This window comes from Rhinatrema bivittatum, chromosome 15, assembly GCF_901001135.1.
Source record: "Rhinatrema bivittatum chromosome 15, aRhiBiv1.1, whole genome shotgun sequence".
Lineage (NCBI taxonomy): Eukaryota > Metazoa > Chordata > Amphibia > Gymnophiona > Rhinatrematidae > Rhinatrema > Rhinatrema bivittatum.
The window spans coordinates 34692100-34708498 of NC_042629.1; the positions used below are offsets into that span (position 1 = coordinate 34692100).

Below are 16399 nucleotides of genomic sequence, written 5' to 3' on the forward strand. Positions count from 1 at the left end.
TTAATCCTTCTGTTTCCTGTCTTTTAGCCAGTTTGTAATCCACGAAAGGACATCGCCACCATCATGAATGCTCCTTTTGTCAGTCAACAGTTGACAGACTGTTTGACCTTTGAGGATACCCCTTAACTGATCTCTTTGTGTCAGAGAAACAGAAAAGTAGAAAGATTTTATTCCATTCTTCCAAGAAAACTAAGATCCGCTCAGGATGCTTTCTGCTCACCTGAATACAGATCTCATGTATGCTTTTCCACAGATTCTGCTCATAACCAAGACAGTACAAAAAGTGCTCAAAAACCAGGACCGCCCAAATACTCATTGCTCCAGCATAGCCCACACAAGGCTAGTTTGCATACCCAATGCAACTGTTCATCTGCCCCAGACCCATCCGTCTATATCATCCAATCATAGAAACATAGAAATGACGGCAGAAGAAGACCAAATGGCCCATCCAGTCTGCCCAGCAAGCTATGCACTCTTTTTTTTTTTCCTCTTACTTGTTACGCTTGGCTCTAAGTACCTTTTAGTTCTATTTCCCTTCCACCCCACCATTAAATGTAGAGAGCAGTGTTGGAACTGCAACTAATTGAATATGTAGCTTAATTAGGGGTAGTAACCGCCTCAATAAGCAAGCTACAACCATGCTTTTGTTTACTCTACTATGTAATTCAGTCCTTGTTGGATGTTGTCTATATATAGATCCTCTTTTCTACATTGCCCCTGCCGTTGAAGCAGAGAGCTCTGCTGGATATGCGCTGAAGTGAAGTATCAGACTTTCTCCCCTGCCGCTGAAGCAGAGAGCTATGCTAGATATGCATTGAAAGTAAAGTATCAGGCTTATTTGGTTTGGGGGTAGTAATCGCCGTAACAAGCAAGCTACACCCCACTTTTTTGTGAATGCAAATCCTTTTTTTTTTTCCCACATTTCCTCTTACCGTTGAAGCTTAGAGCAATGTTGGAGTCGCATTAACTGTGTGTATGTATATTGAATAAGGGTATTATCTCCAGGTAGTAGCCTTCATTCCCGCCAGCCACCCCCTCTTCATTCACATCCTCTAGACTTGATGGATCCACAGTATTTATCCCACGCCCCTTTGAAGTCCTTCACAGTTCTGGTCTTCACCACTTCCTCCGGAAGGGCATTCCAGGCATCCACCACCCTCTCCGTGAAGAAATACTTCCTGACATTGGTTCTGAGTCTTCCTCCCTGGAGCTTCAGCTCGTGACCACTGGTTCTGCTGATTTTTTTCTGACGGAAAAGGTTTGTTGTTGTCTTTGGATTGTTAAAACCTTTCAAGTATCTGAAAGTTTGAATCATATCACCCCTGCTCCTCCTTTCTTCCAGGGTGTACATATTTAGATTCTTCAATCTCTCCTCATAAGTCATTTGATGAAGACCCTCCACCTTTCTGGTCGCCCTTCTCTGTACCGCCTCCATCTTGTCTCTGTCTCTTTGTAGATACGGTCTCCAGAACTGAACACAGTACTCCAGGTGAGGCCTCACCAAGGACCTGTACAAGGGGATAATCACTTCCCTTTTCTTACTCTATATTCCTCTCTCTATGCAGCCCAGCATTCTTCTGGCTTTTGCTATCACCCTGTCACATTGTTTCGCCGACTTCAGATCATTAGACACTATCACCCCAAGGTCTCTCTCCTGCTCCGTGCACATCAGCCTGCCTCCCCGCCCCCCCCCCCCCCATCAAATACAGTTCATTCGGATTTCCACTCCCCATATGCATGACTTTGCACTTCTTGGCATTGAATCTCAGCTGCCATATCTTCGACCACTCTTCCAGCTTCCTTAAATCCCGTCTCATTCTCTCCACTCCTTCCGGCGTGTCCACTCTGTTGCAGATCTTAGTGTCGTCCGCAAATAGACAAACCTTACCTTCTATCCCGTCCGCAATGTCGCTCACAAAGATATTGAACAGGACCGGTCCCAACACCGATCCTTGCGGTACACCACTTAAAACCGCTCTCTCTTCAGAGAGAGTTCCATTTACCATCACCCATTGTCTTCTGTCTGTCAACCAGTTTGCAATCCAGGCCACCACCTCGGCACTCACTCCTAAGCTTCTCATTTTATTCACCAGTCTCCTGTGCGGAACTGTATCAAAAGCTTTGCTGAAATCCAAGTAGATGACATCTAGCGCTCTTCCTTGATCCAATTCCTTGGTTACCCAGTCAAAAAAGTTAATCAGATTTGTCTGACAGGATCTTCCCCTGGTGAATCCATGCTGCCTCTGGTCCAGCAATTCTCCAGACTGTATCCTTCTCTTTCTCAACTTGACAGCCTGGATGTTGAGTGCTCGCTGATCACTTCACTCTTCTTGCCTAAAGAAGTTGAAGACATAATAGCTGCAAGGAAGCCCGCAGCTAGAAGCGCTTACAGCTTTAAATAAAAGCCATTCTCATCCTGGTGTCAACAATTCACCTTGGACACATTTGCATGCAAACTACAAGGGCTGATTCAGTACTTGCTCTCTCTTTCCTCCTCAGATCACAGCACCTTCAGCCACAACCTGGGCCAAGTTTTGACCAGAACTCATCTTCTCCAGTAGAGTGAAGATTCAACTCTGTGCCATAGCATATTCAGGTAGAAGGTAAACCGATCACCACTCATTCTTTAGTGTCAAAGTTTATGAAAGGCTTGTAGCATATTAAACATCCAGTGGCCAAGCCATCTGTTCCATGGAACCTTAATGCGGTTCTAGGTCAACTTATGAAACCACACTCTGAGCTTCCGGCGTCTGCTTCTCTGAAGTTTCTCACATAGAAAGGTCTATTCCTTGTTGCAATCATGGCAGCTGGAAGAGTCAGTGAGTTTCAGGTACTGATTCATTACTCTCTTTACATGCAACTCTTCCACAAGAGTGTTCCTTGCATAAATCAAACCATGGTGTTCCTTATGTTCTTTCCAAGGCCTTCATTACTTCAACTGTAGAAGAGTTTTGGCTTACTACTGAAAGAGAACTCAGCCAAAATGTCAGATCTCAATCTATTCATCTACTTTGATCCTAACTGACTGGACATAGCAGTCACCAAACGTAATTTGTCAGACTGGCTAGCAGATTGTATCACACATTGTCATGCGTTAGCAGGCCTCAAGATTACAGACTCAGTTAATGCTTAACAAGTCAAAGCCATGGCTGTATCGGTGGCTCATCTGCAAAGCTGTAACTTGGTCATTAGTGCATTCCTTTTTGTCCCATTACTGTCTGGAAAATCTTTCAAAGAGGGACAGTAAATATGGACAAACAGTTTTACATAGGCTGTTCACCCAGTAGTTTACTCTCCATGGTGGGGTCTGGGTTGATTATTCAGTAAATGCTTAGCTGCAACCCTTGGCTTGGGATTCCTCCCGTCATGGCTAATTCAGCCCCGAATGTTGACAGAGAAAGCAAGTTTGCTTACCATAAACTATGTTCTCCATAGACAGGATGAATTAGCCATGCTAAATATCCATCCACCTCCCTGGAGAGTCAACTACCTAATTAGAATTAGCTCTAAAACAAGCAGAGGGGCTCACAAGATAATGCCCACACAGCAACTCCCACATATGCTCAGTAGAGCAAAAGCTCTATGAGCTAATAGAAGAGTCTGTTTGGCACTGTCGGATGATATCTACGGAGAAAACAGTTTATACTAAGTAAACAATTTCCACAGTTAAAGCACTTTTTTATCCAAGGAAATGGCATTTAAAAGTTATATCTATATGAATACCCATAGTTCTGAACATAGGCCAGAAGGCAGTACATGATTCTTGAATTTCTCTTTCTCTACTTCAGTTCTCAGCTATATCCCAGATGCTGCAAGTATCTCTATAATGAGTGTCTTCTCTCTTTAAGTCCCAAGAAAATAGCCAGTCTCTCTTTTATAGAAGGGGAATCATGGAGGCTAAAGTAACCATCTTGATCTTTTCTCTTTTCAGGAATTTGTTTAAGGTCCTTAAGTCTATGATGTGATGGAATGTTTCTGTATTTTTGAGAACCAGGAAGTACCTGCATTCTTTCCTATATTGGGACAGGTTCGACCACTCTGTCCTGTAAGAGGGGGAGATTTCCAACCTGAGCTAGTCCTGGAATTGAATGAGCCTTAATGCTCTTTTGGGTAGGGTAATTTGGAGGTGTTCCCAATAGGAGTAATCTGTAGCAGTTAGTATAGCTGTGTTTAAAAAAGGATTGGATAAGTTCTTGGAGGAGAAGTCCATTAACCTGCTATTAAGTTCACTTAGAGAATAGCCACTGCCATTAGAATGGTAACATGGAATAGACTTAATGTTTGGGTACTTGCCAGGTTCTTTTGGCCTGGATTGGCCACTGTTGGAAACAGGATGCTGGGCTTGATGGACCCTTGGTCTGACCCAGTATGGCATTTTCTTATGGTCTTTTATAATTTAGAGGACTCAGTTGTATGAAGTTAGAAATGTGGAGGCTAATTCAGAGTTGTGGCAGCAGATAAGTTTGAAGAGTAGAAGGATTGTCTTTCAGGAGCTATTTTTGTGAAATAGAAAGTGAATTCCTACATTCCTTAAAACAATTAATTGACTAATTAGAATGAGATACTTAAATAACTGGGTAACAAGCAAGCCACCTTGCAGAGTAAATGTACATGACTGAATTTAGGCATCCTGTCCTATAGAGGTCAAAAAATGTCTTGAGTTCATCATATCACAATCAAAAGAAATTTCAGAGGACTTGTGAAAAACAGTAGCTGATTGATGCTCATCTGCTTGGATAGGGTTACAAGACCATTTCTAAACAATGGGTCTCCATCCTTCCACTGTCAAGCTAGTTGAAGACTATAATGACTCTCCCCAGCAGTGATAGTCCTGCATTCCAACAGCAAACCAGAAGATTATCCCCAAAGTCACAAAAAATCCCAGCTTAACATGTAAAGATAGGCAGGCCTCTCTCACTGCAGTTTGTAGACTGATGTGAGGTTTCATGCATCAACCATCAGCAAAAAACTGAATGGGGCTAGTGTTTGGGAGGATAGCTAGGAAAAAAAACACACTACTCTCTAAAAAGAACATTGCTGCCTTCTCAGGTTTGCCAAATAGCATCTGAATGACCCACAATACCTCTGGACAGATAAGTCAAAAATGTAACTTTTCAATCACAATAACAAATGTTTTGTTTGGCAAAAAACAAACACTGTCAAACATGGTAGTGGAAGAATCAGGGTGTGGGTCTGCTTTGCTGCATCAGCACCTCGATGGCTTGCCATCATTGATGTAACCATGAATTTTGCTTTAGCTCAGAAAATTCTAGAGAAAAATATCAGGCCTTTTGTCTGAGTTGAAACAGAGCTGAAAGTGGATGATGCATCACAATGATGACCCTAAACATTCAAGTATATCTACTATAGAATGGCAGAAGAAGAAATTTTGTGTTTTGGATTGGCCAAGACAAAATCCCAACCTCAGCCCTACTGAAATGTTGTAGCAAGTTGTTCATGCAATGTCACAGAGCCGAAACAGTTTTGTATGAAAGAATGGGCCAAAAATCCTTAAGGTCAATGTGTTACAGGAAGTTACTGCTGTTCAAGGAGATGCCCCCTATTACCGAATGAAGGGTTCACATAATTTTTCATACAAGGATACTTTAGCTTGATTATAAAACGCATTTACGTGTTTAAACTTGTTTTTCCCATGTAAATGAGCTTTTGAAAAATGTTACAATAACATGCCATTGAATTGTCCATAGGATATTCACATTTATGTGCACTTTACATGCATAAAATGGCTTTTTAAAATTGCTATGATAGTATGTTACATATACATATGTAACTTTTAAATTACCTCCTTTTTGTTAAATTTATTTTGAGTACATAACTGACAAAAGGATATATTTTGATTATTTATTCATTGATATTGCTTATCAGGATTTAGATTAGGATCTAATCATATTTTGAGTATAAATTATGCTAAAAGAGATCATCCTAGAGCGTTCACAAACTTTTTCTCAGCATGGTCATTCTTTAAATAATGCTTAACCCTTCAGGAACCAGGATGAATCCACCCTCTTCCATTCATTCCCTCCTTGCATGCCACCTAGAACAAAGGTCAGCTTGACAGCATTAGTAAACTAGTACTCAAAAGGAGTAAGTGCTGAAGCACTAGGGTTCTTCGTTTTTAGTTTAAACTGATATTCTCCCTAATTTTAGGATGACTAAAAAGTTGCTTCAGTGATGCAGATGCAGTGTTTCAAGGCCTCCAACCACTGCTGGCAGCCAGCGTGGGCCAAAGTGCCTGCTGTGTTTCAAGTGCTTCCGTCCTCACCCACCCAAGCAGCCAAAGTGCCTGCCGTCTGGTGCCACAAACGGGTTTCAAGCAGGCCCTGTCCACCAGAAACAATTGCCGGCAGGCTCCCTGGTTCTTCTACAGCGCACGGAGAAGCCTGGAACCACCACCGGTAGGGCTGAATGCTGTTGCAGTGTGGGCGTGGGGGGGAGAGGGAGATTCTCAGCAGGGTCTGAGGGAACAGATAGGGCTGCTACCTGCATCAGTGGGCTACCAAAATGATAAGGGGAATGGAACAACTCCCCTATGAGGAAAGACTAAAGAGGTTAGGACTTTTCAGCTTGGAGAAGAGACGACTGAGGGGGGATATGATAGAGGTGTTTAAAATCATGAGAGGTCTAGAACGGGTAGATGTGAATCGGTTATTTACTCTTTCGGATAGTAGAAGGACTAGGGGACACTCCATGAAGTTAGCATGGGGCACATTTAAAACTAATCGGAGAAAGTTCTTTTTTTACTCAACGCACAATTAAACTCTGGAATTTGTTGCCAGAGAATGTGGTTCGTGCAGTTAGTATAGCTGTGTTTAAAAAAGGATTGGATAAGTTCTTGGAGGAGAAGTCCATTACCTGCTATTAAGTTCACTTAGAGAATAGCCACTGCCATTAGCAATGGTTACATGGAATAGACTTAGTTTTTGGGTACTTGCCAGGTTCTTATGGCCTGGATTGGCCACTGTTGGAAACAGGATGCTGGGCTTGATGGACCCTTGGTCTGACCCAGTATGGCATTTTCTTATGTTCTTATATTTTATTGTTCTGTCTTCTGTCCACCAAAATAAACTCTGATATTTACCTGGAAAAATAAGGAGGGGTTTTTCCCTAAATGATTTTCTTCTGTTTTTGTCTTATCATTAATAAACCCTGCTAAATTCCCAGGAAAAATAAAGAACAATAAAAACTGAAAATGAAGGGCCCTGTCAATCAGTGCTTCATGGTTTTAAATTTCACTCCAAGCTGTTGCTCTGACTTTTTCACACCCTTTCTGCTATCATGCCCGTGTTAGAGGTATATAAACTATTCATTAATCTTATAACCTTATTATTAATCGGAGTCATCCTGAAAATAAAAACATTTTGCCTACCCCAGCTTCCCTTGCTGCATAGATCTACATTAGCCCAGTGTGCCAATTCTGAAGGTTCCTCCATGGAACTGCAGTCCTTCAGTTTTTCCCATGGATAATTACTGAAAGGTCAATGTTTGGATGATAAAGAGCAAGCCCATTTTTGGATTACAGTCTCAAACTCATGGGGGGGGGGGGGGGTCTATTAAAAAAAAAGAAAAAAAAAAGCTGCACATGGTCCTATTGGAGACTTATTTTCTTTTCTCTCAGACCTACCTCCAGAAGATACCCAGAGTGGGTTGTACCAACTAGTATTGTGGCCCATCTCTGTTTGTCATTCACTAGGATAGCCTTTAAGAACGTAAGAAATGCCAAACTGGGTCAGACAAATGTCCATAAAGCCCAGAATCCTCTCTCCAACTGTGGCCCATCCAGGTCTCAAGGACCTGGTAGGATCATAAAGAAAAGGTCCACATCTTGATCATAAGCAGGGATAAGCAGTTACTTTCCCAAATCTAGATTGGCTAATAGTGGTTTATGGACTTTTCCTCCAAATCCATCTCACTGCTTTCACCACTTCTGGCAACAAATTCCACAGATTAATTGTGCGCTTAGTGAAAACATTTCCTCTGATTTGTTTTAAATGTGCTACCTAAGAGCTTGAACAGCTGTCATCCAGCTAAGTGATATAAGTTAGAGCTCCAGGCAACAGGTGTCACGCTGGAGATATATCAGAGCTATCTCACACAGGTAAGAGAGGCAGAAACCTGGAGTTAGGTGTTTTCTGCACTGCTGCCTGCAGGCATGAGAACTGGGATGGCCCAAACACACAAAGAAAAGGCCACAGCCAAGGAGCCATATAAAGCTCACAGCAAAAGCAAACATTCCCCACCTCCTGCCATCACCAGCATTAACTTTCCTATAATCTGTCATGTAAAACTGCCTCTCCCATCATTCAGCTGTAGTTGTAAGGGAATTCATTTGTTCTTTAATCCTCTTACTTATCCTACCACTTAAATGTAAATAAAACTGGAAAATTCCTTTAAACATGTATGCGGTGATTTCTATTATTCTTGTCTCTGTCCCACCCACTTACTTCCTCCGTTTCAATCTCCAATGGTCCAACATGATATCACCCTTTAAACTCTATTCTCCAAGCCATTGCCATGGGTAGAGTGCTGTTTTACCTGTGCCCACCACCAATGAAGGTAAGACTGTACCTGTTGTTCTATAATGTGGATAAGTTCACCTGCATTGTTTGCAGACGGTCCCCTAAGCTGAGAAGCAATGTGTGCAGTTTTGGTCTGAAAATGCAAGGACAATTCACTGTGGCTATTTTTTCCAGAGACCTGTATCATATTGCTTGGATTACCGAAGCAAACTCCACAGATACTTTGTACCCACAGGGTTTTTATCAATGCAGGCAATTTGATGATTGGCTCTGTAGGATTATTCAAATAATTTCAGGCTTGCATCTGATCCAATACACCACAAATTTGAATTTCTGAGGGCAGATGGTACAAGATCCATGAAGTCTCTGATTATATAGAAAGGAAGGTACCAGCCCCATCATGGTTTCCTTTCTTAGGAGATCTGGCAACTTCTTTCTGCTCCTTTTGGCTTCCAGCTCAGTCAGAACTGGGGCTGAGATCCAGCATCATGAGCCTTCATTCCCAACTACCTGGGGATTTCTCTCCTGTTTTTACATCCCTTCCAGCAACAGTTCTTGGTTGGGAGCCATTCAGCAGGGGACCCAGCAATCATGGGGCCTAAACCACACCTCTGGCTATCACTGTTGTGCAATTAGCAACTCCCTATCCCCAGGGGCTATGAATGCTGCCTCTGTGGCATCCCAGCCCTGAATGCTTGGCAAAGGGAAACGTGAGCCCTAACTCTGATCTCAATGCATCTTGGTAAAGCAGGATGCCAAAGCCCAGCATGCCCTAGGAGAGGAGTGTTCTCTGTGTCAAGCAGGCCTAAGCTTTCCTTAACCCTGTACCATCTTCTGTTGGGGAAGAGCTCATTTGATTAATTACATGTGGAGAATTCTTGTGAGAAGCAGCTTGTTTCTCAGCTCCTCATGCCCCAGCTACATGAATAGAGCATGGCCATTATGTCTGGGCCCTGTCTACCATATTACAGACTACAGACCTGAACCTGGGGACATTCTTCTCCACTGACCTGAAAGCACCCTGCCGTTTGCAGGGCTGCAACTCCTAGAAAGTGTTGGAGTTAAAGGGGGGGGGGGGGGGGGGAGTGGCTGAGAATGTCCTGCTATTTGTCACTGTGTGAAACAAGTCACAGAAACCACAGCACTGTCAGGCACCATCAGAAAAGTGACCAGAGAATTGGCCCCAGGTACATGGCTGCTGCTTACAGACAGCTGAGGCCCTGGGCACATCCATAATCCTTTTACTGAGCAGCAAAAGCCATGTTCTAGCGCCCTGAACTTCTCGCTCTTGTAATGCAGTGCCAGAAGTCAGTTGTTCAACTAATATAATTTGCCCAAGAGCACAATCGCCTAGCTTTGTGCTTTAAGATATGAGATTTTATTTTAAAAACTTGATATGGCGTCATCTAGAATAATGGGGACAACCATTCAGCCACCCACTATCCCCTTTGACCTTGGTTCAATGCTGGCGCCATCTGAGCCAAGTGAGCAGTCAATATCTGGGAAGGACAACATTTTCCATCTCAATCATTTCACAAGATAAGATAGCCAGAAAGGCTTTAGAGAGACACTATCCCTTTATCTGAAGTGATAGCAGTCCTTCTGTCCCCTCAGAACAATATGAGCAGAGTTAGGTTTTATCTTTCAAACCCAAACTGCAAGTCAATCTGAGAGTTAACACTGTTTATTCTAAACTAGTGTCTTGATGCATTCTCATGCTAGCCCGGATCAGAATATACTAGGATGGATGTGACAGCCACAGAGAAAAACCAATGCCCGGTCCTAGCTTGGCCTTTCCATTGGAAGACTATGACAGAATATTGTACAATGATAGGGGCTGGCAAGAGCCACAAAGAAAAGTACAAGACAGGGAATTTCATATGAGGAGAATAAACTCGAAAAAATTCACACAGATTAAGATCCCATGCTGAGTCAGATGAAAGACCCCAGCAATAATGATTTTGCAGCACAAATTGCTGAAAATTTTCCTGCAGATTCTACGAAGCTTTTCTGTGCTGCCCCTGTGGCCCCTAAACCATAGTTTGGCCATATAAAACTGTTAACAGCAAAATAAACACAGCAGTTCTGCAATCATTTATGCCCTTGTCATCCCCCAGACTTTGGCTAGATCTGCAAAGTCAATTTAGATCAATGAAGAGAAAAGTCAGCCTGGACTTCTCAGGAGTCGTAGAGAAAATGATTCAATCATTCGCCACCTTTACTAAGCTGCTTTTTTTTCCCCTTCCCATGAACACAGAATGGAAAGCAAGCCTTAGTAAAACATGCCTTTGTTTAGCTGGACTGTAAAATAATCAGAGCTAACGCTAATGCATCTAGAAGCATTTTGAAAGGAGGAAATGGAAAGAGTATTTCAACACTCGCTGCTGTCATGTGATCCCACCTTGTTGGTAGAGCGACACTGCTCTGTACGGTCACACTCCAAATGAAGGAGCCCGGGAACCGTTTTGCAGTGCCAGCAGAAAGAATTATGAAACACTGCACCATCATCTCCATGCAAAGCAGAGTGAAGGTCATTGGTGACAGAAGGGTGGCAGCAATGGGACGCTGTTCCCTCCTCCACCTCAAGGCTTCAGGAGAAAGAAAAAAAAAAAAGGCATGACAGGGCGACAGCACTAAAGCAGAACTCTGCTACCATTTCTACCCAGAGTTGATGGTGCCCTGTCAACATTAGAGCAACCTGTAAAGATGATTTTGTCTCCAAGAAATGCTCTGCATTCAGGTACAAGGAGCAGCCTAATGGTTAGAGTAACAAGCTAAGAATCAGGGAAGCTACGGTTCAAATCTTACTGTCAGTGTTTGTGACCTTGGGAAGGTCACGTCATGTTCCATTGCCTTGGGTAGACAGACTGGGAGCCCTTTGGAGTCAGGGAAATACCTACTGTACTTGAATGTAGCTCACCTGGAGCTACCTCTGAAAAAGACATGACAAATCTAAAATAAAAATAAATAAAGTCTTAATACAAAAAAGGGTGCTATTGGAGTGGTGGCCAGAGCGTTGTGCTTTCATTCCTCTAAGATTATATGGATGGTAGGGTCCACCTGGGGGCTGCATAATTATGTAAATTATTTTAAAAAAATCAATTACAGTAGTGGTTTCCAGACCTGTTCTGGGGATACACAGCCAGTTGGGTGATATCCACAATGAATATGCAGAAGATCTTTTTGTATATAACTGGGTCTCCAAAATAAGCAAATATATTTAATGCATATTCACTGTGTAGATCTTGAAAACCTGACCAGCTATCAGAAACATGGAACTGTGATCTGGAAGCCCAAGAAAAATCTCAGAACTGCAACACAGAGCCCCACAAATCACCTGCTGAAAAGTTTACTGGGCCACAATACAGCAAGCACTGCTTGCACTTTCCGGAGAAACAAAACCCTGAGAAGCCTGAAATGTTTAGAATATGTCCTGACTGCTAATGTCTCACAGTCAGTAAAGAAGCTGAAGCAAGGTTGGATATTTCAGCAAGCCAACGATCTGAAACAGATCTCAAAATCAACCAGGAAAGAAGATGAGTTTGGAATGGCTGTGGGGGATCTCAAACATGCATGAAGAGCGGGGAAAATTCCAAAAGCAAGACTAAAGACTCTTAGCCGGCTCGCAGACGTGTTCCAGAGAACTGACTGAAAGGCAGCCCAACCCTTTGCACATTCAGATTCCCTTTTTTATTAATTTCAGTCTGTTGAGATCAGCAGATAGTAATTTTGCATGAAAAACAGCAGAAAAATGTGCTTAACTTTGTACCATAAAGAAGGTGTCAGCTTCTGTTCACTTAGACATTCATTGCAACGTACAATTTGATCAGGGGGTCCTAAACTTCTGTACACAACTGTATTAAAATGCTGAAACCTATAAATCCAAGTTCTTATCAGAACACAGGAACCCAGGGGCAGAAACAGAACCTAGTTTTTAAAACTCAAAGCAGTGAAGCACAAACATTCCCTGCCCCTAGGAATCCATTTCTACCAGTCTCTCTCTCCTTCCTCCGGGTGGGTGAATTCACACCAAAACCAGGAGGTTTGCGAGTACGTCCAGCTGGTGTGGGCCGAGCGGATTCTAGAAGTCACCCGGTTACGCACACAACACGTTGCAGGGGGTGGTCTGAGCGGGTCATTCTGGGACTGTAACATGGACCGTGAGCCTAAGTATTTAAGCGCAGAAGTGCGTGCAGGCTCCCCTGCCACATAACACTACTACTGCTGCTGTTACGGTTGACATGTTAAGTGCTAGCCAACGGGGTTTTAAGGGTAAAAGGGAGGCTATTTAACCTGGGGCGGATTAGGAAGTCCTGTCCCTTTCCTGGGCAAACTGGGAACAAATTGGGGAAACTGGTAATTGCATTGGCGCACACCTACTAAAATCCCCCCACTTACGCGGTAGAGGCGGCATTTTTGCGCACATGTGCAGGGCCATATAAAACTGTGCACATGTATGCACGTACAGCCGATTTTACACCATGCGTGCATATGTTATAAAAGGGCTGCATACTCTGGCGCGAGCCGGCATACGTGCGTGCATGTGCGCCCGCTGTGGTATCAAAGTTACTGTCCCCGAGTATAAGCTCTTTGATGAAGGAACCCTTGTTATCTCTTTTGCTGCTCTGTGACCACGAACTGAGAACTAAAAAGAAAGGCAGGGAAGAAACACATTCACTTCTAAAGCCCTTCACATATTCCTTTATCACCCAGTGCTTGTAAAGAGCTGAAAATTAATGCATGAATCTGCATCAGCAAAGCACAGAGCACAATGCTTCACTTCACTGCAAGGAATAAATGCTATAGAATAAGCCATCAGCCTCCGGAGCGTGACCTGCTCCAGAGCTGCTGTTCAGCTGAATTAGCACCACTGGAACCGAGCGCAGAGACAAACCAGCAGTGGGAGGACGTGGACCCATACAGGCACAGCTGCTCCTTTTGAAAAGGGACATTTCAAAACCAAAACGAAAACCAAATTTTACTGGAAAAATTAAGTTCTGACCCCAGAAATCAGTGCAGGATTGTACATCCCTGAAAATGGGGCTATTCCCAAAATGACTTAGCAGGACACTTCAAGGTCATTGTGCAAAAAAAAAAAAAAAAAAAGCATGCTTTAGCCAAAATTGCTATTGAGCAATCACTCAGGAAATATTTGCTCAGAGTCATAACCCCACCTTACTGTGCCCAGTGTAGTTTTAAGATTTATACTGCCCTTCTCCTTTCCCCAGAAATATGACTGTGCTCCACCAGGCGTCTCCACCCAGGTGCCGAGGACCTAGTGACGGCTGTGCTTTTGCTTTACTGTCATCCATGAAAGGGTCTTGCCACTGTCCTGTGACACAGCAGCCACTTCCTGTCTCTGGGAATGGGTCAGCCATGCTGCCTGCAGGAGTGCACAGTGACTCACGCCAGAGAATGTTTGTGGCTATTGCTAACAATGTAAATTCAGCTGTTTCAGTGTGCTACTGTGGACCTGCCAAAGGCTATTTTTATGTAATAGTTCATGAAGCCTGCACAAGTACAACAGTGATACTTACCAATAAATATATACTTCTTTGTTTTATTGTTAAAGTCTTGATATCTTGCTCACCCATCCCTTTAAAAAGACAAAGCTAAAAATATCCCTGTAGACCCTCTATAGTGGAGTACAGCAGAACCAGGACATAGGGTCTGCTCTGCCCATCTGACCTAACCTGCCTCAGGGGCACGGAGAGGAAAAAGGCTGAAGACCAAGTAACTTGGTTAGCCAAGAGGTGCTACAATATTGCAGAATGCTCACTGCTATCTTAACATGGCACATCTGATCAACAAGAACATAAATAACATATTGGCTCAGGTAAGTGGTCCATCCCACCCAAAATCCAGGTCGCTTGGAAGTACCTGGCTGATCCTAATGTGATCCACTTGCCACTGTCCATTTTCAGCAATTGTCACTGTCTGGCATATGGCAAGTATACCCAAATCAGATGCTCCCGCTCATTTACTCCCTGCATTCCCCAAGCTTACTGTCCTCCGGAAACTTGTCAAACCTTTTTCAAGCCCAGTTATACAATTAGCCTTAACCACATCCACAGCATCGATTGTAAAAATATATATTTTTTAAATTTGCTGCTTAAGGGTGACCCCTGGTGGTACACTGGGAAGGGGTGCAATAACCCCAGGTAGATATGAAGGCTTATGACGCCAGATCCCAGCCCTGGTTCTGCAAAAGATCAGGAAGAAGGCTGCTGAAAAATAAGAGAAAACTAGGCAATGATATCCCATCATCCGTCCACATCCAAACCCATGAGATAATGCTTTGTATTCCGGTTTACCTGGTGGTGCTACTCGATCCTGATATTTTGGTTCAAAATCACTGACAGTAAGCAGCATTACACGGATGGTCCCGATGAATATGCCAGCTAGGCAGCCGTAGAAAATGACATAGAACAAGAGGATCTTAACTGCAAGGAGAAAAGAGCAAGAAGGTAACCTTTTAGGTAACGGCGATACAGTGAAATATCTGTTCCATGCTTTCAACTCATAACCAAACTACTTTATCCAAGATGGAAGTGGTGCATTAAAGAGAGCTGGGACCGGATCAGTAGACATCTGTCTAACTGCGAAGCAGACGCAGAGACTCAACTCCCGCTCATCAGGAAGGGTATCTGACAATGTTAAAAATAGAAAACAACTGTAATGCTAGCACTGTAGTTAAATATGAAAGTGAGAGGACATTATGTCTGACAACCAGCATGGTGTCTGCGCTGGGAGAGGGTGACTGGCATCTTGTTCTACGCTGTGGCATCTGACCCAGCATGGCACCTCTCGTGCTCTTATCTTGCAAGAACATAATAAGCTATGGGATTACAAGTCTGAGGGTGAGATGACTAATAAGCAGCCTATGCCTTTTCCCAGGATGATAGCATTTGGGTGGCCAGCAAACGATTCCAGACCTGGCAGAGGAACCTCCGTCAGGACAGACCCTCTGTCTCCCATCCTCATCATGAGCCTGAATGCCACACCTGCACCATTTGGCTGAGCCCTGCCAGCCCCTAAACCTGTCTCCAGGTCTCCAACCCCACAAAAGCCTCTCTTTGATCTTTTTGTGCAATGTACCTAAACTAACAAGACAAATTAAGAAGCTATTTACTTGTGGGCTTGGAGTCCTTTTCCCAGCGCTCTCAGGGGTTTGGGAGGGAGAGGGGACAGTGGGGCTTGGAATCCTTTGCATCTCTGGAGGGTTGTTTGCTCTGCTGTGGGGGAGGCACTGTTGGTGCTGAGACATCAGCAGATACCTTAGCCTATCGATGCTCTCAAAAAAAGGTTTCTACACCTTTCAACATGTAGTTACATTTATTGGCTTACTGTAAGCCATTATTTTATATTGAAAGATTTTGCAATGATATTACAAAAATAAATTTTGCTCAAAATGATACAAATAACCACTGCAAAAGAACAGCAATAATACTAGTTTAAATAGAACACAATAAAAAACAAATTAAAGAAAACATACAAAAATAACCCTACTTTGTATAGTAAGCATATGTTTCCAAACTTGTAAAAGAAAGCAAGCCTGAGCATTTAAATGCAGTCAAATCTTATTTGCAGAGAGCCATTTTAAATCAGCTGCTATGCATGCAGTGTGGCTTATTAACTGTGTGGACATTTATACATGTTAACATGGTTTTAATGCACCTTAGATGCCAAAATAAGTTTAACCTGCCTGGAATAATAGATTGTGCAGAATACAGCATTTTTAAATAAAAAAAACATAGGTCCCCCTACTGTAGGTAACCAATTGGTTTTACACATACTTGCCTAATATTTCAGATCCGAGTTAGATTTCCTTTCCTAGAATTTCTACCAATTTTTCATGCGTT

At 43.0% G+C, this 16399-nt stretch overlaps 1 protein-coding gene across 2 annotated transcripts in view; it reads right to left on the bottom strand.

Annotated features, from left to right (window-relative positions):
- The window catches only part of ATP1B1 (ATPase Na+/K+ transporting subunit beta 1), a 55830-nt gene that overhangs the window by 30425 nt on the left and 9006 nt on the right, over nucleotides 1-16399 (bottom strand). For both annotated transcript variants that reach the window (XM_029577815.1, XM_029577814.1), the window contains exon 2: nucleotides 14852-14980. In XM_029577815.1, coding sequence (XP_029433675.1) covers nucleotides 14852-14980 — 129 coding nt within the window. The remainder of the gene's footprint in view (nucleotides 1-14851; nucleotides 14981-16399) is intronic.